General features: G+C 43.5%; 2 protein-coding genes and 1 long non-coding RNA gene across 3 annotated transcripts in view; 2 read left to right on the top strand and 1 right to left on the bottom strand.

Moving 5' to 3' along the window:
* The window catches only part of LOC306996046, a 404,126-nt gene that overhangs the window by 337,169 nt on the left and 40,631 nt on the right, over positions 1 to 26,326 (bottom strand). The window lies entirely within an intron of this gene.
* LOC307002928 (NAD(P)(+)--arginine ADP-ribosyltransferase 2-like) lies at positions 3,211 to 5,794 on the top strand (the record flags this gene model as incomplete). Its single annotated transcript, XM_079620933.1, has 2 exons — positions 3,211 to 3,435; positions 5,024 to 5,794. 2 exons carry the CDS (start codon positions 3,211 to 3,213, stop codon positions 5,792 to 5,794), a joined length of 996 nt encoding a protein of 331 aa, XP_079477059.1.
* The window catches only part of LOC307008436 (uncharacterized protein), a 29,534-nt gene continuing 11,338 nt past the window's right edge, over positions 8,131 to 26,326 (top strand). Inside the window, exons 1-7 of the mRNA XM_079631227.1 lie at positions 8,131 to 8,537; positions 13,103 to 13,459; positions 14,627 to 14,728; positions 15,546 to 15,632; positions 15,731 to 15,823; positions 15,937 to 16,011; positions 24,690 to 24,803. Coding sequence (XP_079487353.1) covers positions 8,486 to 8,537; positions 13,103 to 13,459; positions 14,627 to 14,728; positions 15,546 to 15,632; positions 15,731 to 15,823; positions 15,937 to 16,011; positions 24,690 to 24,803 — 880 coding nt within the window. The 5' untranslated portion in view covers positions 8,131 to 8,485. The remainder of the gene's footprint in view (positions 8,538 to 13,102; positions 13,460 to 14,626; positions 14,729 to 15,545; positions 15,633 to 15,730; positions 15,824 to 15,936; positions 16,012 to 24,689; positions 24,804 to 26,326) is intronic.

Below are 26,326 nucleotides of genomic sequence, written 5' to 3' on the forward strand. Positions count from 1 at the left end.
GTTTAGGGATTTCGGAACGTAACCATGCTTAGGTTTGAGCACGACTCTGGAGTCATTAAGCCCAAATTCCATGCACGACGCGCTCACCGAGAGCGCGTGTAAGTCCCCAACGCGCTTCACTGAAGCGAGAGCCAGGAGAAACACAGTCTTGAGCGACAGGTGTTTCATATCAATCTCCTGAAGAGGCTCGAAAGGAGGACCCTTCATGGCGTCCAGCACCGTGGAAAGGTCCCAAATGGGAACTGTGGGAGGTCTGGGTGGATTAAGTCTCCTAGCTCCTTTAAGGAACCGAATGACTAAATCGTTCCTTCCTATGGACTGGCCGTGCGCGGTTTCAGAGAAAGCCGCTATAGCCGCCACGTATACTTTGAGTGTGGAAGGGGATCTCCCGCTATCCAACATCTCTTGTAAGAAGGATAAAACCTCTGTCACTCCGCAGTCTGGGGGTGACACGCCGCGAGACGTGCACCAGCCAGAGAAAACTGACCATTTCGACGAATAGAGCCGTCGCGTAGACGGGGCTCTAGCCTGTGTGATCGTGTTTAGCACTCCCTGAGGGAGGTCAGCGGATACCCGTTGATGGCTCACACATGAAGGGACCATAGCTCCGGGTGAGGATGCCAAATCGAGCCGTTTGCTTGAGAGAGGAGATCCCTCCTCAGAGGCACTGGCCACGGGGCGGTGCTGGCTAACTGCATCACAGCTGGGAACCAGGGTTGATTCAACCAGAGCGGCGCTACTAGCAGCACTGAGCATCCTTCTTCCCTGATCCTCTCCACCACCTGAGTCAGGAGGGAGACAGGGGGAAAAGCATACAGGGGACGGCGTGGCCACTGATGAGCCAGAGCGTCCTTGCTTTTTGAGAAAAATTCTCAAAAAGCCATCGACAGCGAGTTCAGTTCTAGTCCCAGGAAAGAAATATTCTGACTGGGAGATAGCGAACTCTTTTCCCAGTTTACTGTGAGACCGAGATTCTCGAGGTGACTCAGCAGCAGTGCTCTGTGCGCCACTATCTCTGAATGAGATTGGGCTAGAATGAGCCAATCGTCCAAATAGTTCAGCACTCGAACGCCCTGCAGTTTGAGGGGAGCGAGTGCTGCGTCCATGCACTTCGTAAATGTACGGGGTGCTAGAGACAAGCCGAACGGCAGGACTTTGTACTGGTATGCCTGGCCCTCGAAGGCGAATCTCAAAAATCGCCTGTGACGTGACGCAATTTGTATTTGAAAATACGCGTCTTTTAGATCTACTGACACGAACCAGTCTCCTTGGCGAACATGCGCGAGGATTTTTCTGGTCGTTAGCATTCTGAACTGGCGTTTCACAAGCACTTTGTTCAGCTGCCTCAGATCTAGTATGGGTCTGAGACCCCCGTCTTTCTTGGGTACCAGGAAGTATCTGCTGTAAAGCCCCCCTTCGCTCTGAGCCTGAGATAAAGGTTCGATAGCCCTTTTTCTCAGAAGTTTCTGAATTTCGGCTCGAAGTAGATGTGCTACGTTCGAATCTACCGAAGTCTCGACGCGCGCCGCGTGGCGGCGAGGGCGTCTGCGAAACTGTAGCGAATAGCCTTCTTTTATGATGTTTATCACCCATTTTGAAACCCCGGGAAGCTTTTCCCATGCATCTGCACGTGTAGCTAGGGGTTGAGTGAAAAGCGCGCTCTGATCGACTCGCGATACAGCGGCTTTCGCGAGCTGCGACATAAGTGTCTTGCTCGTAACATCTGAGGCCGGGGCCGCGCTTATGAGAGCGTGCAGAATGTCCGCGCTCGACCCCTCGACAGCCTTTAGGCGGGAGAGGGAGGGCTGGACGGGTTCCATGGGAACCGTAGTGCTTGTGTGGGAACGCGGGCACTGGGGACCGGGCACGTTTACCACCTTTATAGCATCGCTCGCCGGAGCGGAGCGCCTGCACGCAGGTTTCGTTTTTACAGAAACCGTGCGATGAGCAGGAGGTAGCATTAGTGGGCACTGGGTAGTGGGCCGTGTTTGTGTGTAGGGATGTGCACATTACAGCGGGCAGATTTACTACACAAGAAACACCATCGGCCGTGGCCGGGACACCAGAAAATGCACTCTTTAATGGATTTATCTGGGTAGCCGTGAAAACGGCTGTTGTGTGCAGGCAAGCGGCCATTGAGACGCGCCTGTTGACTGCAATGATCGCAGGTACAATCACTTCTCTTGGGACTGCACGAGCGGTGAGCTTCGGTGAGGGTCCGGCCGCAGCGGGACTTGAACACCGGCGCTTCCCTAGCAATGCTAGGATGTCTTCGGGGGCTCTGGCTTCAACGCTACCTTCTGTCGCGAGCCACGCGGCGCGGGGCGGCGACCGGAAGAGCGAGAGCGCGGTCTCGAGCTCTGGGTCTGGCGGCGCTGAGATGAGGAGCTGGGTGGCGGTTTCGGCTGTGAGCTCTGAGCGGGCGGTTTCGCACGGCCTGCTGCAGAGCTGGAGCGCTTCGGCAGGAAGTGCTTCATAGCCTGGGTCGCCTTCTGCACCTCCGCATACCTGTCGGTGAAGTCCTTCACCGAAGTCCCGAAGAGGCCAGCAGGGGAGAGCGGGGCGTCGAGGAACGCGGTCCGTTCTGCTTCTGGCATGTCTGAGAGCGTTAACCAGAGGTGCCTCTCAGACACGGTGATCGCCGCCATGCTGCGTCCGATGGCTTGGGCCGCAGACTTCGAAGCGCGAAGAGCCAGGTCTGTAGCGCTTCTCAGATCCACCACGCAGATCGCATCGGGTCCGTTCTCGTCCAGCTTGCGGAGGAGATCGGCCTGGAATATCTTCAGCGTCGCCATGGAGTGCAGCGCTGACGCGGCCTGTCCGTTGGCGGCATAAGCGCGACGGAGCAGGGATGACGTCGTGCGGCAAGCCTTTGAAGGCAGCGCCATCTTAGCCCGCCGTCCAGCGGAGGGTGGGCATAAGTAGGCCGCGATAGGCTCTTCGACCGGCGGGAGGGAAAGGTAGCCTCTGTTTTTAGCGTCGTCGACCTCGGAGAACGCTAGGGAAACAGATGACCTCGTCCTCGTAGAAAACAGGGAAGTCCAAGCTCTCGCGACCTCCTCGTGAAGCTCCGGAAGGAAGGGGGCGGGCTTTGAGACAGGTGTCGACTTCTCCCCGGGCAGAAAATAGCCATCCAGTCGGTTTTTAGCGGGCTGCTCGGGCGAAACCCACTCAAGGCCAAGGCTCGCCGTGGCTTGAGTGAGAACGCGCATGAGCTCCGCCTCGATGCTCGCTCTTTTTCCTTTCGGTGTGGGGGCAGGGGGCGCGAGGTCCGCAGAGCTCGCCCAATCCTCGCTGCCGGAAGCCAAAACCGAGCACGAGTCCTCGTCCCTCAGCAGGTCGTCGATAGCGATGTCATCGATGTCGTCGACGGAAGCGGCGGCAATCTGCGGTCGCTGTCCGTCGGGTATCGACGCTGAGGAAGCCGGAGACACAGTTCGCAGGCGCGCCGGCGAACTTTGACGGCTTGACGGAGGTTCGGGGTTCCGCTGTGCACGGCGCTTTTTACGGCGCGGCACAACAGCGGAGAACACGGGCTCCTGGAACGACGCCAGGCGAGTCCGCAGAGTCGCCAGAGGCAGTAGTTTGCAGTGATGGCAGCCGCCATCCGCAAGAGCGATAGCCGCGTGTTCCTCGCCCAGGCAGGAAGCGCAAATCACGTGGCGGTCCCCGTCGCTGAGCGTGGTTCGTTTGCACGAACCGCAGAGAGGCATCTCGAAGAAGACGCCGCTCTAGATACAAAAGAGAAAAAGTGTGAGTCGCGCCGGCACTCAACACAGTGAAAGGATATTAGCGCCGGAACGCGCAGCTGGAAGGCGACGAAGGCGGCGGTGCCAGCAGCTTGTCGTGACTTCTCCCGCTGATGTGCTCTCTCGACAGCGCCGCTTCTCTGCTCGGATCAGCGATGAGGTGCTCTTCGCTGAAGGATTAAAAATCAGAGTTCATAAGCCTGTGAGCGAAATATATAGCCCTAAGCCACGCCCGTTTCGGCGGGACGTGACGCAGGAGGGCGCGAAGCGCCCTCATTGGGTGTGACGTCACTCATGGGCTCGCTCCATTGGCTTAAGCATTTGCCACACAGCAGCCAATAGGCGCGCGAGCTGTCTCGCCTAGGTCTGTATGCTGTGGCAATGCGTTTTACATTGATACAAAATTAAGGATAATTTTTTGCTTCAGTATTCTCGTGGAAAAGGATTTTCCCCAATGCGTTGCTATGACAACGCAGTACGAGAGTATCTCTCCTAAGAGAACATCTGATGGCCTCTGATGGTGATTGATTTTGCAGTTTTCTTTAGTTGTCAAGTGTAAATTTTTAGGATTATTTTATAGATTTATATATATTAATCCAGGTATGTTTATAAAAAATCATAATAATTCCCTAATATATATTCTTTGATATTTAAAAAAAAACACATGAAAAAAAAATCTGTTTACAAAGTCTCATCTCCTGTCTTAATTTGTCTTTTTAATGATAACTTATTTTTCAGGTTGGTTAATGTAAATATTCCACCATTGTCAGGAGGATTCTATTTTATATATTTTTCTTCCACCAGAGTCTGTATTTCATTCACTTAATTAGGTTTGCTAATTAGGCCTATATATTTTTTTTTCTATTTTTGGTCAGTTCTTCTTAAACAACCATTTGTCTGACAGAGCTGCAATAATGTTTGTGATCATGTGCTCCTTGTCATGGACATCATGGTCTGTAAGCGTTTCTGTCTGTTTTTATTTGTAGAGAGTGCTGAACCAGGTTTGCAATCTAGCTAAGTATCCATTTGTCAGGTTTTCAGAATTTAAGAGATTTCTTGGATCTCGACCAGGGTCAGCTAAGCTAAACATTTGAAATGCGCTTACAAGATGAGGTTTGCGATATACAAACCCAATCTCTTAGTCTGAATAGTCATCTGGCTGTGAGCGACTGACTTGATCTTCTCTCGTTGTCCCAGCTGAACTCCTGGGAAATAACGAAAAGATATTACAGACATGAATACTGATGATGTGATCATTATGATTCCTGTTATAGGATCACAGAACTGCTGCTGCTCCTGCACAGATATGTCTTGTGGATTACGCACTGAATTCAGTTGATGATCAATATGACGGTTGTACTGGGGAAATGGCAGACCTGGTGAACACAGGATATCTAGAGAAGGAAAAATCTGCCTCAGCTGAATTTAATAAGGCTTGGCAAGAAAGTGAAGAGAAAGCCAAGAAAGCAGAGGATAACTTGCAAAAGATTCATTCAGTCGCCATTCATGTGTACACTAACAAAGACTCTAAAGTATATAGTAAGTTCACGAGTGCCACTCGTACTGACAAACAACAATATAAAGAGGGGACATTCAAGTGGTATTCTCTTCACTTTCTGTTAACAGAAGCGATACAGATTCTGAAGAAAACACACAATAGATGCTATGTAACTTATCGTGGTACAAATGTTGTTCAGAGCAAAGAGGTTTGTTTGAGCTCATTTTCATCCTCCTCTCTTGATCGTGAAGTAGCGCAAGGTTTTGGAGAGGAATCTTGTTTTGAAATCTACACTTGTGAAGGTGCTGATTTGACTAAATACTCAAAGTATCCCGATGAGAAAGAGGTGCTGATTCCTCCATATGAGACGTTTAAAGTCACTGATGTCATGAAGAGAACAGATCAGCCAGATCTCTGGTGTAAGACTGTGTTTGTGTTGAACAGCACTGGAAAAACAAGTGAACTGAACTGTGCATTGCTTAACAGTGGAAACCAGACTGCTTTCTTTAAGGTTTTACTAATTTTGCAAATATTGTTTTGCAGGTAAACACTTGCAGATTTTGCATGTTACTGAACTTTCTTGTCATGATTAATTAAAGTGTCATGAAATGCAAAGATAAGAGTGATTTAATGTCTTTTATCTTCACTAGATAACCGTATGTGCTTGCAAAGATACAGTGGCTGTTTAAGTTTATTTTTTGGTTAGTCATTTTGCTTCCACGTTGCTTGAAAGGTAAGATATCATATAATATGTATTTTGTTATAGAAGTACATTATAGAATAGAAATTTCTTGTTTCAAAAATAATAAAACGTCTGCATGTGTGGCGAGATGGTGAGGCGGAGAGCAAAATGATAACTAAGATAAGCAAAAATAAAACTCACATTAAGATACTCAGTCTTAACTTTAGCCAACTACGCCACCTAGGGACTTTCACCCCAGGATATACCAGTATTCTTCAGAGTAAAAAAAAACAAAAACAGGTTCGTTCTTCCCAGAGAGGACTGTGGTCTGATGAGTCCATGTTTCAGCTTGTTTTTGGGGAAAACAGACATTGAGTTCTCAGTCCCAAGGACAAAAGGGAACCTCCAGACTTTTATCAGCGACAGGTGCAAAAGCAAACATGTGTCATGGTACGGAGGTGCATCAGTGCAAACGGCAGGGGTGACTTGCATGTGTGTGAAGATATCATCGACATAGAGGTGTATATTCAGATTGAACAGAGACATGTAATAGTATCAAGATCACATCTTTCATGGGAAGCAAGACAATGCCAGGCCTCATTCAGCACACTACATCAGAGTGGTTTATAGACAGTAGGCTATGTGGATGTACCTGAGTGCCAGGTGTATGGCATCATGAAAAGGAGAATGTTGCGCGTGCCATACGAGGATGGGAAGTTCGGATCATTTTACTGACTCTCTTGTTTGATCTCGTTCATCAAAATGAACGAATCATTTTTCCAGCCATTTCGTTCATCTAAGGGGCTTTAAATTATATAGCCTACTTTTAACAGAGAAATTCAACGAACACATCCACCTATGCAATCTTGATCATATTCTGAATTAAGATATTATAATGCAGTCAAAAATAATTTACAAGGAACATAAATAATTTGGCTACTTTACCTTCAGAGTCTTTCGTTCATTTGTCACGTGACAGACGCAATGAACGACAGATACATAACAGCTACAAGTATGCACTACTTGCTTTATGCAAGCACTATATAGGATAAATGACTATACAGGATTTACCCTATACTTTATCGACCCGAATTGATAGGTCAAACAGGAAACATCCACCCACAACATAGGCTGTCTTTGAGTTCACATGAACAACGGTTAAATTACTCATCGGGCTACAGAAGAATACCATAATTCCTCCGTTCAATTAGGCCTAAGACATCGAGAGTCACGCAGACCTATAGCAACCCCACATTTTGGGAATAACATGCTGGATTTCAAGGACTTCGCGCGCAGATCAATGGCCTCGTTTATATTTTTTTTCGAGGAATCTTTGAGTTAACATAAGTGGAATTTGCACTGTAGCGCCACCACACCTTGATGCTCATGACAAGAATAGCATGTAGCTATAGTTATCTTTATTGAAGTGAATTACCGGTAGAAATCGCCGTCATGCATGAATGAATGATATTTTGCTATTTTACACATAATAGGCCACGATGATCACATTACACAAAACTGAAATAACACATTTTCAATATTTTTTGAGAAAAAAAATCACGCTCCCCTAGCTCCCCGTAGTTCGCACAAACATGCCTCTGTCCCAACTTATTTGGAGTGTGTTGCAGCCATCAAAATCCAAATTTGTTTATCTTTACAAAATACAATTAAGTTGGTCAGTGAAAGTTTTTTTCTTTGTGCTTTTGTCAGTTAAATAAATGTTTAAGATAATTAACAAATCACAGATTCTTTATTTTATTGCACTTTAGAAAATGTCCCAATTTTTCTGGAAATGGGTATAATAGCAGCAGCCAAGGTGAAGTTAAAATTAACGTTCAATAATGAACAGTAGGCTAATATGGTAATAAAACAGAATGAACAGCACTGCTATTTTTAATATTGCCTAATTTTAATATTGAATTTATTACCTGACCTTCGATGGAGACATACCTCTCTGTGCTTCGATTCAAGTAAGTAGGCTATACCATTCTCAACCTTCTCCTCCTGCGCAGGGACCTTTGGTGGGTGAGTTCATCAAGGTCTTCGAGTAGCCTATTGTCATAGTGTTAATACATAACTGTATAAGCTCGTTTCCCCCCCATCTTTATTACATTAATCGTACACTTCAATACTACACGGAAGACACCAGATGGCGTTAATGAGCAGCTGGTAACCTAGCAACGTCATTACGTTACGCGGCCACAGAGAGGGGTCGCAGTGTCCGAAACTGTTTCCGGAGACCTTCGTGCCTTTCCTTAAAAGTCATTGTTCAACTACAAGTCAGCTGCCTAGGTTTTCGGATGCAGCCTATACATCTATGAGTGCGACATTCCTGTAATGACATTTCTTTTTCTCGGATTGATCCGTTTCAGTGTGATCATACTCATACGTGCTTGTGCCTAATTTTCGTTCAAAATCATCTGATGCCACCCGAGAGCATTGGCAGCTGAAAGTGAAAGTAAAATATATCGCTGCTTTTCACTAACAGCAGCGTCCGTTAGCAGCGATATTTTCATTATAAATGCACTGGATCGTTTTAACTTTTTACATTTGAAGATGCACTTACCGATCTGTGTTTTGATGTCAGTATTACTGATGAGCGCTGATGGTAAGTAAGTTAGCATACGCCCTGCTGAAGGAAAAACAATAGAAATCATTACAAACCATTAAAACCATTGCCATTACTAAACCATTAAAAAACATTTGCAAATGGTTTCCACTACGTACTGCGTTTTGGCCCACATTCCATTAGGATTTATTAGTTTGTACAAATTTGTACATATTTAATGGTTTCCATTGCAGTTTTGTGTTTGTTTTGATTTGTATGGTTACATTAACTTGGTAAGCTGTTAATAATTAGGTCATTAAAGGTAGAGTAGGTAAGAATTGTCTAAATAACTTTTTTTCAAATTGGCTTAAACTGTCTTTGCATAATTAAAATGTAAGTACTTTGAAAAAGAGAGTATAAAGATTGAGTGACTAAAGTGTATTTAATCTTCAAAAAACACAGCTCATTAATTCCTACCAGGACGAAACAAGTGATTGGCTTGCGCGACTGTCACTCTCCGTCGCCATGACTACCGGCGCTATTACTGGCTCTGCCCACGTGCGCGCAGTCGCGCACCCGTTTTTAGGTGGGAGTGAATGGAATTAATGAGCTGTGTTTATTGAAGATTAAATACACTATAGTCACTCAGTTTTTATACTCTCTATTTCAGAGTACTTGCATTTTAATTATGTATTGGTATATAAAGACAGTTTAAACAAATTTGAATAAAAGTTTTTTTTAGACAATTCTGACCTACCCTACCTTTAAGTATAGTTTTTTAATTAATTAATTTGAATTATTACTACACCTATACACTGGCTTTATCCTTATTGCTGAAAGACAACCTCAATAATTTAATATAAGTTTAATTGATATAAAGTGCACACCAACTTTTCAATAGCTAACACCTCAGGTTGTGTTTTGCAAAGAATGAAGAACATGCACCTGAAATCAAAATGATTTACAGAATTAGGACCTGCTTAGCTGGAAATAAACATCTGACACAAAACATTTACAGTACATGACATTTTTATTTCTTAATGTATTATAGAAATACAAGAACTGTAAATTGTGTTTGAATTATGGCTTTACTGTGGCTGACTGATTTGACCTGCAAAAAGAAGGATAATTCATTGGGACAATGTACCTCTTAAACCGCATTACCAGTAGGCCTAGATGAGATTATCATATATTTAAATGTGAGTCTCAAAGAAGTTGCAAGAAATTAGTTGTTGACAACATCATCATGACTAAATTCATCCAACATCTTTGGGTGTACTTTGAGCAGATTCAAGATCGTGACAGCTGTGAACTTTGTCCATTAGTCATGTTATGTTCATAGCATTACAGTCATCTGTTATTTAATACTAAGTTTTAAGTTATGAAACGGCTCCACTCATGCTACCGCTCACATTCACCGGAAAAGCAAAGTCTGCTCTAATAAGCGTGGGTAGTAGGGGTGTTGATTGTAAATGAAATGCAAATGTTTGTCTGAGGAGGAGTGCTAATCTCCATAAGAACTTTATGATTGGCCCAAAGCAGACTTCTTACGCCAGTGCTTTCTGACCTCCTACGTGCTCCGGTCATCTTCATTCCTTGTTCTCATGCAGCATCATACCAATTCATACCAATCATATCAATTTACTGATAATGCTACAACTTCCCTTTCTGGTAAATTGTCAGAATCGAAATTTACCAGTAAGGACTGTATGGATGTGTGAAAGGGGCTATGCTGATGTAATGAGGTCACAGGTGTGTGTGTGTGTGTGTGTGTGTGTGTGTTTAGAGTATTTTACAACTGCTTCAAAAGCAATTCAGCCAATCATAATCAAGGACTGGAACTATCAAAATAGTATTAAATAGACATTTTTTAAATAGTCTGATTGAGCTTTGTGCGTCCAGACTAGATGACCAGTTTTTGAACATAGCTGATTAATCTAATGGCTTGGACTGTTATGCATTGGCACAGCGATGCATATTATTACACTGTAAAACCTAACAGTAATATGTACTAAATCAAATTGAGTTCACTGCACTCAAATATTATTGAAACTTGAATGACTGAAATTGAACTCAAACTGAATGAGTTATAGAACATTTCTATATCCCAGAATGATAATTGAATAATAATTGTATAATTAAGTGATGATTGAGGATTAGTGATAAACACCTGCTGTTAACAAGCCGAATCACTGAAGGAAAGAGAAACACAAGAACTACAACTGACTTCCAGCCACATCCTTAGATGAAATCAACTGAAGATAAAAGAGGAGGATTACACCAGTACACAAACAGCATTACCAGCTTCACTTATTATTAACCAGTTTGAATTATTATTATTATACAGTTATTATTATAATTAACAGAGGTTTAGATGTTGATGATTTGTTTCGTTTAAGGTCACCATGATGGAGATCAGCGTTTGCTTTAGTTGGGCTCTTGACCCTTGACTTTTTCCACATAAGGTTTTCTTTGGCTGCTATATTGTGTGTTTATATAACACATTTATAATGGTACAAAAGTCATGGAAAATTGTTGATTGTGTATAAATGGTTGAGGACTGATGATGACAATAGATCATTTTGTGACTTGATTCACTGATCTTATTCAGAGTCTAATCCCTGATAAAAAGGGCAACATATTAATCATTTTTTTTTCAAAACTGTGTTTCAACAGCATAAGCGCCAGCAATTCTATGGTCATCAGACAATATGAATAATATTACAAAATGAATGTGCACAAAAAGTTTCACAAAAAATGTATTGTATTTCAAAGACTCACACAGACATCAAGATTCAGCATATGAACCTCAACAATGGTGACCATTAAAAACTATTCATTTTGCAATGCATGCTGGGTACTAGCATAATACAAAATGTATCCATTGCTCCCAGCACACATTGCGGCATGAATATTTTTTTATTGGTCACCGTTGTTGAGATTCATATGCTCATTCTTGATGTCTGTGTAAGTCAGTATGAAACCATAGAGGTTTTAAAAATCATATTGTCACTTCAATGGACCTTACAGTAAAATCAGAGTTCTGTTATAACAAACAATACAAGTAACATATCACCTGTTTACACAGAGACTAGGCTCTGGAAAAGATCAGAAAATCAAGTTATTAAATGTTGATTTGCATCATCTAAACGCAATAACATGTTTTTATTTTCTTTTGGCTTATGTGCCATAACAAATGTGTTATATAAACACTCAGTTACAGCAGCCAGAAGAAAATCTGGTGTTATAAAGTCAAGGGTCAAGAGCCCAACTAAAGCAAACACTGACCACTATCATGGTGTCTTTAAATGAAACTCAATAAATCATCATAATCTAAACCTCTGTTCATTCTCAATAACAACTTCTGTAGATGCATGACAAAAGTAAAACTGGTTAGTAATTAGTGAAGCTGCTAATGTTGTTTGTGTAGTGGTTTGACAGGTGACCTCAGCGTTACGTTGGACAGACTGAACATGAATTTCCAGACTGAAAAGCCACGTAAAGTGTCTCTTTGCCCACAGATTTAATTGGATAATCATGGGTCATAATCCTCTTCTGCTGAGAACTTGAGAGATTTAAACATATTTGATCTTAAGTTGATTTCATCTAAGGCTGTGGTTGGAAGTCAGTTGTAGTTATTGTGTTTCTTTTTCCTTCAGTGATTCTGCTTGTTAACAGCAGGTGTTCATAATTAATGCTCACTAATCGCTTAATTCATCAATTAATTAATCACTTAATTTCTTGACTGCAATGTATACTTTTATTTAACTCAACTGAGATAAGTTCAGAGTACTCATAACTATTGTTTTTTATAAACTTAATTAAATTGAGGTAATAAGTTTCCTCAAATGTAATGAGTTAGCTTAACTCATTGGATTTGAGTTTGTATATGATATTGCGAGCTAGCAGGAACTGCAAGTGCTCTGAGTTCATTTAAAGTTAGTCTTTTCAATTTTTTTACTCAATATAGTGAGGTTTCAGCTATATAAAGTATTTAAATGCAGTGTAAAGTTTAATTGCGTATTAAAAAATATCATTGTTTAGTGGACTCGATTAAAATAAGTTCAGAGTACTCATAACTATTGTTTTTTGTTAACTTAATTAAATTGAGGTAATAAGTTTCCTCAAATTAAATGAGTTAGCTTAACTTGTTGGGTTTTACAGTGTACACTTAGCCTAAATGATAACATGAGATTGTTAAAGATTTTACAGGCTTGATTTAAAGTCTGCTTGTTTTTTGGAAATAGCCCTAGATAATAAAAATAAATTTGAGGTTTAAAAGACAATATTTAATTATATTATCGATTTAACTTCACTGACACACTGTAAAGCCTTGGATGAGAGCCACACTTTGAATTGAACTGGATGATGACACTCACAGACACTGTTATGGAACTGAATTGAATCAACATTGAAATTGAGCTGAATAATGGCACTATCTTCTGTAGAGCTGCTTTATGGCTGGAATAAGTTTCATGATGAATTTTCCAACATTAACACTTTTCACATTTTCCTGTTTATTACTGTAAAACCTGTATCCTATTGCATAAAACACTATATAAACAAATATAATGTAGAACAGCCAGGTGTGTATTATTTATTTAAAATGGTTTATACTCTTTCAGAGCGTCTGCTGGTATCAGGATCGAGTCGCTCCATATCTGCGTCTGTGGGTGAGGACGTCACTCTGAACTGCTCTGTAGACTCTCACATCAAACCTGAAGACATTGAAGAGGTTTCATGGAGGAAAACAGATGAAGATGGAGATATTCTGGTTCTGCTCTATCAAAACAATGAGGCTTTTCCAGATTCATCAGATGAGCGATACAGAGACAGAGTTGAGTTCTTCGCTGATGAAATCCCCAAAGGAAACTTCTCTTTTAGACTGAAGAGTGTCAGAACTGAGGACAAGGGAGTTTACATGTGTCAAGTGTTTGCTGGAGTACTTTCAGCCAATACAACTGTGGTACTGGAGAGACTGGGTGAGTCAAAGATATATTCTAGATTAAGACACATTTTGTTAAATAATAAATATCCATATCCAGATTTAGAGTGAGTTTCATTAAGTTACAAATATTATTTCCATATACTGCTATTTTCGACTGGGCTACATGACCCTACGTCGAGGTCACTTCTGTGATTTGGGAAAAGCCTGTAAAAGTCCTGGCAGGAAGCGATGCACAAGGATGTAGTGTAACGACGCCCAGTTCCAGAATGCACTAATTGTTTGTTGATAGTACCAGTTTGCAACAGTTATTAGTTAACTCTAAGTTGTCAACACTACTTAAAAAATAATAAAAAATGTTGGATATAGTTAACACTAAGTTGTCAACACTTCTGAATAAAATAATAAAAAATGTTGGATATAGTTAACACTAAGTTGTCAACACTTCTGAATAAAAAAATAAAAAATGTTGGATATAAAAAACAACTTTTTTTTTCTTTTTCTTTTTTGCAACACTGGGTGATCGCACGATACTTTTACAGGTTTTTCCCAAATCAAAGTGACCTCGACGTCCGGGTTAGCGGTAGCATAAGCCATCAGGCAAGTGTTATTTAAATAAACTCCTGATGTACTTACAAACTTTACAATGTCTCGTTTTATGAGTACAGAACCTATTTGTGAATATGCTATATCTACTCAATAAAATTGTGGCAACAGATTACAAGAAATAATATTAATTAAATGTAACAAATTAGAATTGAGAATTGAGTAATAATTAATAAATGTAATTCCTTAAAAGTTAACCATTTAAAATGAGTAAAATTTACACACAAAAAAAATTAAACAAAAATATCTGAATAACAGACAGACGTCAAAGATGAATTAAGAAGTCTTTATTTTTTATTGCCAACATTGAAGACACCTGATGTTAACAAGCAGAATCACTGAAGGAGAAAACCATAAATATATGTCACCATTATGGAGATTAGTGTGTGTTTTAGTTGGGCTCTTTACCCTTACATCATTAACTTTTGGCTTTGGCTAACAATTTGGTTTGGCTGCTGTAACTGAGTTATTACAGTCAGATGAACAAATAGAAACAGTGATCTGATGGTGTTGGTTGTGTTTTAACATAATCATTTATTCACAATCATTTGACCTGAATCACTGAACTCATATAGAACCCCATTTCTGTGTTTCACAGGTTTCTCTGTTTCACACATAATGGTGTTGATTCTCTGTGTTTCTGCATCCGCATCTGCACTTCTGCTCTGCTTTATAATCTACTGCAGATCACAAAGTAAAGGTAGGTCTATGTCAATGCCATGACACTGACAGTGCTCTTATCTGCTATAATTCGCAATTTAGCAGATACAATGAACAATGTTACTGTGTTTGTTGTCACCACCTGGTGTCCAATGCAAAATATAAAAATAGTAATGTAAAATGTACTGTAAAAACAAACATCTAACCGGCATGCATCTGTCACGCGCTGGCTTGATAAACTCAAGAGGCTTGATGCAGATGAATGATAAAAACACATTTAATAACCACCTGGGGTCTGTTCCTCGTACGTGGATTACTCAAGTTGACGATTTGACATGATCCAGGATTGTTAGGTTCTTCAAAGCTCATCCTGGAGTTGATGTCATTGCAACAGGTCCGTAAGCTCACACCTGCTCGGGAGCAGCTAATTTTACTTAAAGATCTTTTTATGGAGGTTATGCTTAAAGTATATCCCAGCCACTGCTACTTGCTTACAAGAGTACCCTAATGAACCAGGAAGCTGGAACAATAATCATTTAAAATAATAATGATTTAAAAATAAATGTACAAATAATATTATAATGTTGTATAGTCAATCAAAGATATATAGCTATAAATAAAGAGGGAATAATTACCTAATAATTTTATTGGAGTCTTGCACACAGTTACAGTTTGAGTCTATGCCATGCATTCATTTGAACAGCTATAATGGAAGTGGCTTGATGCGGCGCAGGAGATGCAGAAAAAATGTCAAAATGCTCAATGACTAGCATTAGTTAAAGAGGTGGAACCAATATTCAATTCAAACTGAATTTAATATCTGGTTAAACTGGAGTTAATTTGTCTTTTCTCTGTAGATCTAGTGCTCAGTCTTCAGATGTGTCTAGTCATCTGTCCAAATTTGATCATGTGTCTTGCTTTTGTCTCCTGGGGTGTTTCTGAAGGTGAGTGTTTCACTACTGATTGTTTATTAGTGCATTATCATATCATTCAAGTATGTGTTTATTCATACAGCAGTTATTCATATCTGGTTTTGTTTCAGGGTCTCTGTTTGAGACGGTCTCTTGTTCTGCTCTTTATTTTCTGAGACCTCTCTTATTGCTCTGGACGGCACCATATGCAAATGAGCTCACAGGTATGATTGATTTATGATGACTGACAGATTATTAGACAAAATAGTTGCATTAAAAAATTACATTTTCCATTAAAAAGTGTGTGTTTTATTTTTTATCTTTTTTTGTTTTGCAGGCAAAATCAAAACATTTATTCAAGATTACAGCTGTGAAACAGAATATATAGTTTTCTCAGCTGTTTTTTATTCAGGTAAACAAATCCAAAAGTAAATTAACAGTGTGTGACAGTTTTAGTATTACAGGTTTTGTGAATCTCTGTGTTTAAGGAACTTAAGACAATTTACCGGTATGATCACTCTTAACTACACCAGCTGATCATGAAAAAAAGATGTGTTACAGTTATTACACTACAAATATTATGTTATAGTCACTTAGACACTATAACATGCTTAAACTGGCTCTAAATTCCTTCACTGTAAAAAATAATTTGTTGACCCAACTTGACAAGTCAATTCATTTTGTTGCATTAACCCAGTTACATTTAGCAGACATGAGGTGTGAAGTAAATTCAACATACAGTACAGATTGCTGTAATAACTTGCAGTAAATTTGGTGAAATTCCAATATCAATTTCTAGGCATTCAATATTTGTACACTGAAAAAAAAGAAAAAAAAAAGACTGAAGTGAAATAAAGTTAATGAAAAACTTTATTTCATTAACTGATAATGTTCATTTTCCAACCCATTAAAGTGCTAAAATATGCTGTGTACCTTTATAATATGCTGATATCCACCATAATAATACAGGTGGTAAAACAGAAAACGTACTCGGTTACTTGCGTAACCTCGGTTCCCTTTCGTCGTCATTCGACGTAACGTCTCCGTTCCCTACTCAGGGAACGAGGGTTACATCTGTAACCGAGACGTTCTCTCTAGAGAGAGGAAACGAGTACTGCGTAGTAAACTACGCTTTGGAGAAAATCCTTTTCCACGAGAATACTGAAGCCAAAAATTATCCTTAATTTTGTATAATTGTAAAACGCGTTGCCGCAGCATACAGACACAGGCGAGGCAGCTCGCGCGCCGATTGGCTGCTGTGCGGGCAACTGCTTGAGCCTATCGAGCGAGACCTAGAGTGACGTCACACCCAATGAGGGCGCTTCGCGCCATTCTGCGTCACGTCCCGCCGAAACGGTCGTGGCTTAGGGTTATAAATTGCGCTCGCAGGCTCATTTCTCTGATTTTTAACAGTGAAGCAACCAGAGTGCACACAGCAAAATCCCCAGTGTTAAATTAACACTGCTCAGTGTTTATATGAGTCCACACTCAGAGAGTGTTAAATGAACACTGAAGCAGTGTTAAAGTTAATGAGATAATTAAGTGATTAATTGAGTTATGATTGAGCATTATTGAAGACACCTGATAATTACAAGCAGAATCACTGAAGGAGAAAATTCATGTAAATGGTCACCATTTTGGAGATCAGTGCTTAGTTTAGTTGGGCTCTTGACCCTTACTTATTTAACTTCAGAATTTGTTTGGCTGCTGTAATTCAGTTATAACAGCCAGAAAATGTGATCTGATGGTGTTGGTTGTGTTTTAACATAATCAATAGTTGTCCTGAAGCACTAAACTCACTGAGGGCATAATTTCTGAGTAAAATCTACCTTATGGATTATAACACCACTGTCCTTGTAGAAAATGCCTCTCTATCCTTTTAATTAAATCAAAATGATAAAATCAATTAAAAAAAACCCCTTCTTTTATTAAGGGTATAATGAAAAATATTTCAGATAGGCACACACAGAGATCAAGAATTAGCGTATGACTCTCAACAATGGTGACAAACAGATCACCTCTGAACATAAGCTCATTATTCATTCATGCTGCAATGCATGATGGGAGTCATGAATGAGATTTGATTGGTGGCATCCAGAATGCAAAGCAAAAGGCTTCAGTTGTCACCATTGTTGAGATTCACAGGCTGATTCTTGATGTCTGTGTTGTGAAAACAACAATTTTGAGTGTGATTAAGTTTTAAGAAATTATCTGAATTAAATTGTAAAACTTAAAAACATTGTGCTTTTCAAGGACAGTGCTGCTATAATCAATAAAGCAAAAGTTACTTAGTAATTGGGCTCTATATGAGTTCAGTGATTCAGGTCAAGTGATGGTAAGTAATGATTATGTTAACACACAACCAATACCATCACATCACCTTTACTCTTTGTACATCTGGCTGGTATAAATCATGTTCAGCAGCCAAACATAATCTAAAGGCATTATTTTAAGGGTTGAGAGCCCAACTAAAACAAACACTGATCTCCATAATGGTAACATACCAATTAGGATTCTCTCCTTCAGTGATTCTGCTTGTTAACATCAGGTGTCTTCAATAATGCTCAATCATATCTCAATTAATCACTTAATTATCTCATTAACTTTAACACTGATTCAGGCCACATTTACACATAGCCGGGTATTTAGAGAAACGAATATTTCCCCCCCTCCGTTTTCAATAATAACATCGTGCACACAACCCGCATAAATACGCCGTTGAGCGCCTTTATAACTATGCCAAACCTATGGGCGGCAGTGTAGGGAGAAGGATAAAGCCATGCAAGCCAATCAGAATCGACAAGAGAGAACCTAAAACCCCGTTTCTCCCAGTTGACACGACAACACATAACCGGCGTTTTCAGAAATCTCCACTTTGGCCGGAGTTTTTAGAAATAATAGTTTTCTGGGATAAAAACGGCGTTTTCGTGTAAATGACAGGCCAAAACGCAGAGAAATATCTGCGTTTTCCCATCGTGTAAACGGGGCCTCAGTGTTCATTTAACACTCTCTGAGTGTGGACTCATATAAACACTGAGCAGTGTTAATTTAACACTGGGGATTTTGCTGTGCATGCACGGCAGGATACGCAGTACTCGTTCCTCTCTCTAGAGAGAACCGAGGTTACGTTAGTAACCGAGTACGTTCTCTTACGAGAGATACTCTCGTACTGCGTAGTAAACTACGCTTTGGGGAACACAATGTAAAACGCTGTGTATGCCTGGATCCGACACCATAGACCCAGAGCAATCAACTGGGGTTCATACAGTGCATAATCACCCAGGGGACTCACAGGGAATCCTGAAAGAAGGGGGTTTTAGCCACAATCTTCCAAAAATGGCGGCTCAGAGCAGCCCTGCTATTTATCATAGCCATATATCAAAGACTGAGACTTCAGTCTAACAACTTTTGGCCATACTAGACCGATAGTAACCTGGCTTGTAGAGCGGGAACCTCTAGGTTATAAAACCTTATAAATGTAGACAGGGAGGCCCAGCCTGCCGCCATACAAATATCTTGCAAGGCAATCCCACTTGACCAGGCCCACGAAGAAGCCATGCTCCTCGTGGAGTGCGCTCTGACACCCAAAGGGCATTGTGAAGGCAGACGAGCGAGACACATAAGCTCTTAATGCCCTGACCGGGCAGAGAAAACTCTCGTCCTCATTTTCCCCAGTGACCGGAAGGGCAGACAGGGAAATGACCTGTGCCCTAAACGGTGTATTTAGGGATTTCGGGACATACCCATGCTTAGGTTTGAGTATAACCCTAGAGTCATTAGGCCCAAACTCCATGCACGTAGCACTCACTGAGAGCGCGTGTAAGTCCCCAATGCGCTTCACTGTAGCGAGAGCCAGAAGAAACACCGTCTTGAATGACAGGTGTTTAATATCAATCTCCTGTAGAGGCTCAAAAGGATGACCCATCATGGCGTCCAGCACCGTAGAAAGGTCCCATATGGGAACTGTGGGAGGTCTGGGGGGATTCAGTCTCTTAGCTCTTTCTATAGACTGGCCAAGCGCTGTTTCAGAGAACGCCGCTATGGCCGCCACATATACTTTGAGCATGGAAGGGGACCTTCCCTTATCCAACAGCTCTTGTAGGAAGGATAGAACCTCTGTTACTCCGCAATCTGGGGGTGACACGCCACGAGCTGTGCACCAACCAGAAAATACTGACCGCTTAGAGGCATAGAGACGTCGCATAGACGGAGCTCTGGCCTGCATGATCATGTTTAACACTCCCTGTGGGAGATCAGCGGATACCCGTTGATGGCCCACACGTGAAGGAACAATAGTTTCCGGGTGAGGATGCCAAATCAAACCATTGGCTTGAGAAAGGAGATCCCTCCTCAGAGGCACTGGCCACGGGGCGGTGCTTGCTAACTGCATCACAACTGGGAACCAGGGCTGGTTCAACCAGAGCGGCGCTACCAGCAGCACTGAGCATCCTTCCTCCCTGATCCGCTCCACCACCTGGGTTAGGAGGGAGACAGGGGGAAAATCATAAAGAGGACAGCGAGGCCACGAGTGGGCTAGGGCATCCTCGCTTTTCGAGAAAAATTCTGGACAGTGAGCGTTTTCCTGAGACGCAAACAGGTCTACATCCGCTCTGCCGAACTTTTTCCACAGCAGCCGTACTGTCTGTGGGTGCAAAGACCATTCTCCTGTCGGAACGTGGTTCCTGGACAGTCTGTCTGGTCCAACATTCAGGCGCCCTGGCACGTGCGCTGCTTTCAGTGAGAGCAGGTTGCTGCGTGCCCATATCAGGAGGCGTCTGGTTAGCCTGTACACCAGCAGGGACCTGAGGCCGCCCTGGCGATTTATGTAGGATACCACTGATATGTCTGAACGTATCAGGACGTGGCACCCCGTTATCAGGGGACGAAAGCGCATGAGTGCTTTGCTCACTGCTAACATCTCGAGGCAGTTTATATGAAGGAGCTTCTCCCGCTCTGACCATAGGCCAAACAGCGGTCTGCCCTCGAGCAGCGCTCCCCATCCTGCGTTGGATGCGCCCGTAGACACCACCCCCAGTCTCGAGGAAGTCCCCAGGCTTACACCTGAATGGTACCAGTCTTTCGACCTCCAAGGGTTCAAAGCTGCAACGCATGCTTGATTGACCTTGAGGCGAAGCCGACGGGTGGCCCACGCATTGTGAGGCACCCTCCCTTTGAGCCAGAGCTGCAGTGGGCGCATGCGCAGCAGGCCCAGCTGGAGGACTGATGATGCTGAGGCCATCAGACCTAGCATTTTTTGAAAGCTCTTAAAGAGGGACTACAGCGCCGCAGCGGAAAGAGCTGACTGTGCGCTGAATATGTAGTGCGCGCTGTGGCGACAGCTGTGCTGTCATTGACAGCGAGTTCAGTTCTATTCCCAGAAAAGACATAATCTGTCTGGGGAATAGCGAACTCTTTTCCCAGTTCACTGTGAGACCGAGATTCTCGAGGTGATCCAGTAACATAGCTCTGTGCGCCATGATCTCTGAATGAGATTGGGCTAGAATGAGCCAGTCGTCCAAATAGTTCAGCACTCGAACGCCCCGGAGTTTGAGGGGAACGAGCGCTGCGTCCATGCACTTCGTAAATGTACGGGGTGCCAGGGACAAGCCGAACGGCAGGACTGTGTACTGATATGCCTGAGCCTCGAAGGCGAATCTCAAAAATCGTCTGTGACGTGATGTGACGCAATCTGTATTTGTAAATACGCGTCCTTTAGATCTATTGACACAAACCAGTCCCCTTGGCGAACATGCGCGAGGATTTTTCTGATCGTGAGCATCTTGAACTGGCGCTTCATAATTGCTTTGTTCAGTTGCCTCAGATCTAGTATGGGTCTTAGACCCCCGTCTTTCTTGGGTACCAGGAAGTATCTGCTGTAAAGCCCCCCTTCGCTCTGAGCTTGAGATAAAGGTTCTATTGCCCCTTTGCTCAGTAGTTTCTGAATTTCGGCTCGAAGTAGATGTGCTACTTTCGATTCTACCGAGGTCTCGACGCGTGCCGTGTGGCGGCGAGGGCGTCGGCGAAACTGCAGCGAATAGCCTTCTTTTATGATGTTTAGCACCCATTTTGAAACCCCGGGAAGCTTCGGCCACGCGTCTGCACGGGTTGCTAGGGGCTGAGTGAGAAGCGCGCTCTGATCGGCTCGCGATACAGCGGCTTCGGCGAGCTGTGACAGAAATGTCGTGCTCGCAACATCTGAGGCAGGGGCCGCGCTGATGACAGCGGGCAGAATGTCTGCGGTCGACCCCTCTACGGTGGTTAACCGGGAGGGGGAGGGCTGGACGAGTCCCGTTGGAACCGTAATGCTTGTGTGTGGACGTGGGCGCGGGGGAGCGGGCACGTTTACCACCTTTATAGCATCGCTCGCCTGAGCAGAGCACCTGCACACTGGTTTAGTTTTTACAGAAACCGTGTGATAAGCATGAGGTAGCATTAGTAGGCACTGGGTTGTGGGCACGTTTGCTACTTTTAACGCAATCGAGTCGATTTTAGTATGTGCGCGGGCCCCGTGTGTGGGGCTGTGTTTGTGTGTAGGGATGGGCACATAATAGTGGGCAGTCTTACTACACATGAAACACCATCGGCCGTGGCCAGGACACCAGAAAATACGCTCTTTAAGGGATTTATCTGGGTAGCCGTGAAAACAGCTTTTGTGTGCAGGCAAGCGGGTACTGGAACAGGCTTGTTGGCTGCTATATACACTGGACCAGTCACTTCTCTTGGGACTGGACGAGCGGCAAACTTCGGTGAAAATCCGGCCGCAGCGGGACTTGAACACCGTCGTTTTCCTAGGAGTGCTAGGATGATTTCGGGGCCTCTGGCTTCAAGGCGATCTTCGGCCGTGGGCCACGAGGCACGGGGCGGCGGCTGGAAGATCGAGAGCGCGGTCTCGAGCTCTGCGTCTGGTGGCGTTGAGACGAGGCGTTGGGCGGAGGCTTAGGCTGTGAACTCTGAGCAGACGGTTTCGCACGGCCTGCTGCAGAGTTGGAGCGCTTCGGGAGGAAGTTCTTCATCGCCTGGGTCGCCTTCTGTACCTCAGCATACCTGTCAGCATGCTCCGCCCTATGGCCTGTGCTGCGGACTTAGAGGCGCGAAGAGCAAGGTCCGTAGCGCTCCTCAGGTCCGCCACGCAGATCGCTTCAGGTCCTTTCTCGTCCAGCTTGCGGAGGAGATCAGCCTGGTAGATCTGGAGCGTGGCCATGGTGTGCAGCGCTGACGCAGCCTGTCCATTAGCGGTGAAAGGGCGACGGAGCAGGGATGACGTCATGCGGCAAGCCTTTGAGGGCAGCGTCATCTTAGCACGCCGTCCAGCGGAGGGCGGGCATAAGTGCGTTGCGACCGCCTCCTCGACCGGCGGCAGAGAGAGGTAACCTCTGTTCTTGGCGTCGTCGACAGCGGAGAACGCCAGAGAAACAGAAGACCTTGTCCTTGTTGAAAACGGGGAGCTCCAAGCCCTAGCGACCTCTTCGTGAAGCTCAGGAAGGAAGGGGCGCGGGCTTGGATGCAGGTGAAGAACGCTCCCCGGGCAGGAAGTAGCCGTCCAGTCGGTTGTGGGCGGGCTGCTCTGGCGAAACCCAGTCAAGGCCAAGGCACGCCGTGGCTTGAGTGAGCACGCGAACTAGCTCCGCCTCGATGCTAGCTCTCTTTCCCGTCGAAGCACGGACAGGAGGCGCGAGATCCTCAGAGCTCGCCCAATCCTCACTGCCTGACACCCGGATAGAGCAGGAATCCCCATCTCTCAGCATCGTGTCGACCTCATCCGCGACAGAAGCGGCGGCAAGCGGTGGCCGCCGTCCGTCGGGAATCGACGATGAAGAAGCCGGTGACGTAGCTCGTGGGCGCACCGACGAGCTTTGACGGCTGGGAGATGGTTCCGGGATCCGTTGAGCACGGCGCTTCTTACGGCGCGGCACTACAGCGGTGAACACAGGCTCTTGAAATGATGCCAAGCGAGTCCACAGAGTCGCTAAAGGCAACAGCTCGCAGTGAGGGCAGCCGCTGTCAGCGAGCGCGAGAGCCGCGTGTTGCTCACCCAGGCAGGAAACGCAGGTAAAATGGCGTTCGCCGTCGCTGAGTGTGGCTCTGCACGAGCCGCAGGAAGGCATCTTTAAAAAGACGCTACTCTTTTAGATAGAGTGTGTGTCACGCCGGCGAGCACACACTAGAGCAATGAAAAAAGGAAATGGGCGCCGGATAGCGCAGCAGGAAGGCGATGAAGGCGGCGTGGCCAGCAGCTTCTCGACTCGTTCCGCTGAGATGCTCCTTTGACGGCGCGGCTTCTCCTCGGATCCAGCGATGTGATGTCTTCGCTGAAGGATTAAAAATCAGAGAAATAAGCCTGCGAGCGTAAATTATAGCCCTAAGCCACGCCCGTCTCGTGATGATTTAAAGTTCACCACAACCTGAGGTATATACAGTATAAATATAAGGCGCACCATGTCATACACACAAATACAAAACACCATCATGGTGACACACATGACTATAATAATGCAATAAGCATTAATTAAACAACATAAAATGTAACATAAAACCCAAATGTACATAACTTATAACAAAAATTAGGAAGAAACATAATTATTTATATTAAATATCATAAAATGTGAAATGTCCTGCACGGAATTCTGGGTATGTCAATTTACGTTTTTTTGCTGTAAATTATAAGATAACTTGTTCTTGACAGAGTAAATTAAAACAAGTAAGCAAATTCAGACACTGGGTGCGCCATGTCATTCAAGTGTGACGCTCCTTTATTCTCTTTTTGTTTGACCAGCAAAGTTCACTCGCATTGCAAATACATAAATACACAAAATGGTGGAGTTTCAAACTTGGGTGAAGTAGTGGTGTTTTCTGGCACATGCACATTTTGTACAGTGTTCTCAGTATGTTTTGTGATGATGTCAGAGGTCATATAAGCAGAAAAAAGGTCACAGGCTCAGAATCAGACAGCTCAGCTAATGTACAGTACTGTAATACTGTACATAAACAACATAGGTGAGATGAAAAGGGTGTATTCTTGTGATGTGTATTTAAGTTTTGGTTGGCTTTAAATTAGTAATATTTGTTTTTCTATCTCTTGATTTCTTCCAGTTCTCTTTAAATCTGCCTTGAACAAAAGTATGAATTACGTGGGATTTGAAGGTGTCATGATCATTCTCTACTTTGTAGTGGCACTTGTGTTCGAACTCATCTATATAATTTTCTGTAAGTATTAATATCTGATTCCTTCAGTCAATAACTAGTGATATATGTGCTGTGAAATCATGTTTTTATCAGACTAATGGTGTTTGTTATGCGCACAAATGGGGGGGGGGGGGTAAGGAAAGGAGAGATGCTTTCTTTTTCCTTTTAGAAGGAAAAAGTAAGTAAAATAAATCAAAGCGTACATTAAAATGGTTGATTAAAATGCATAAAAATGGGTAAAAAAGTTTAGTAGTGTGAATTTTTCATCATGAGATCACATTATTTCACAATGACAGTTTTTGTCAGTCGGGTTTGATTGCTCTCTCCCCTTCCTTTGTTTTTGTTTTCTTTCTTTCTCGTGGCCTTGGTCAGTTCAGACCTGATCGACGACTTGTGTTGGTCTGGAGCCAACTGTTTAGTATTCGTCTGCTCTTGGGTCTTTTCTATTAGTAATCGTTATTATTATTATTATTATCATGACAGAACACACTGGCCAAACATGGACCCACAGGAAGAGTCACCTTTGTGCAGTTCTGTGGAACGTCAACGTCAAGGAGTTTTGCTTTTTCGTCATGAAGAGGAACAAGGCCATGCTCGTCTGTGGATGCCTTGGTGAAATGGGTCACTGAACTTTCCGTCCAACTCAGGCATCTCTATCTTTCTGTCCATGAACTGGTGTTGTCACTGCTTCAGACCGATGACCATCCTCTCAGTCTTCTTGAGGCTCGAGTGGATAATCCTCCAGTTTTTGCCGGTGATCCCACTCAGTGTCATTCGTTGTCTAATTTGATGCACAGACCTATCCATTGGAAAGATCTAAAGTAGCATTTGTCATCTCCTTACTGACCGGAAGAACTTGCGACTGGGGGGCCACCAACTGGAGATGCTCAATCTCTGTGTTGCTTGGAGGTTCACCTTTTTAAAACTGAAATGATCAAGGTTTTGACCGGTCTGTTTATGGCAAAGAGGCTTCCAGACTTCTTGAGACTCTCCAGCAAGGCAAAAGAATTGGACGGTCTTGTGGAGGAGGTTACGGATGAGATTTACGCCCGTGCCCCCCAGAGTCTTTGGATGATCTCATAGATCTCAATGTTTGCTAGGATGATTGTATGGAATTGAGCCCAGGGAGCCTCCATCAGATCATGGGTGGAGCCATTTAATTATCCTTCCTCCCTAAGAGTCACTGATTCCACCAACTCTGAGCCCATGCAGGGTGACAGACTTTGCCTCTCCTCAGAGTAAAGACAATGATGATTTTCTAAAATGACGATTGTCTAATATATTGTGGTGGTCAAGGACACCTTGCTGTATCATGTTCAGAAAAATCTAGAGCTCGCCAGTAGAATGAGGAATTCTGGCAAGTGGTACTTCAATCTCCCCAATTCTCGGGTCTCGTACTTCTCTTTGTGCATCAATGCTCATCAATAGTTCAGTCTTCAAGTGTTCTGTGCTCATCGACTCGCAGGTGAAAAGTAGTTTTATTGATGAGGGTCTTCAGAGGGTTCTTCCCATTCATCTCCTCCTCTTTCTGTTAATTCTCTTGA

The sequence above is a fragment of the Phoxinus phoxinus genome (assembly GCF_949152265.1).
Source record: "Phoxinus phoxinus genome assembly, chromosome: 1".
In the NCBI taxonomy this organism is placed as follows: domain Eukaryota; kingdom Metazoa; phylum Chordata; class Actinopteri; order Cypriniformes; family Leuciscidae; genus Phoxinus; species Phoxinus phoxinus.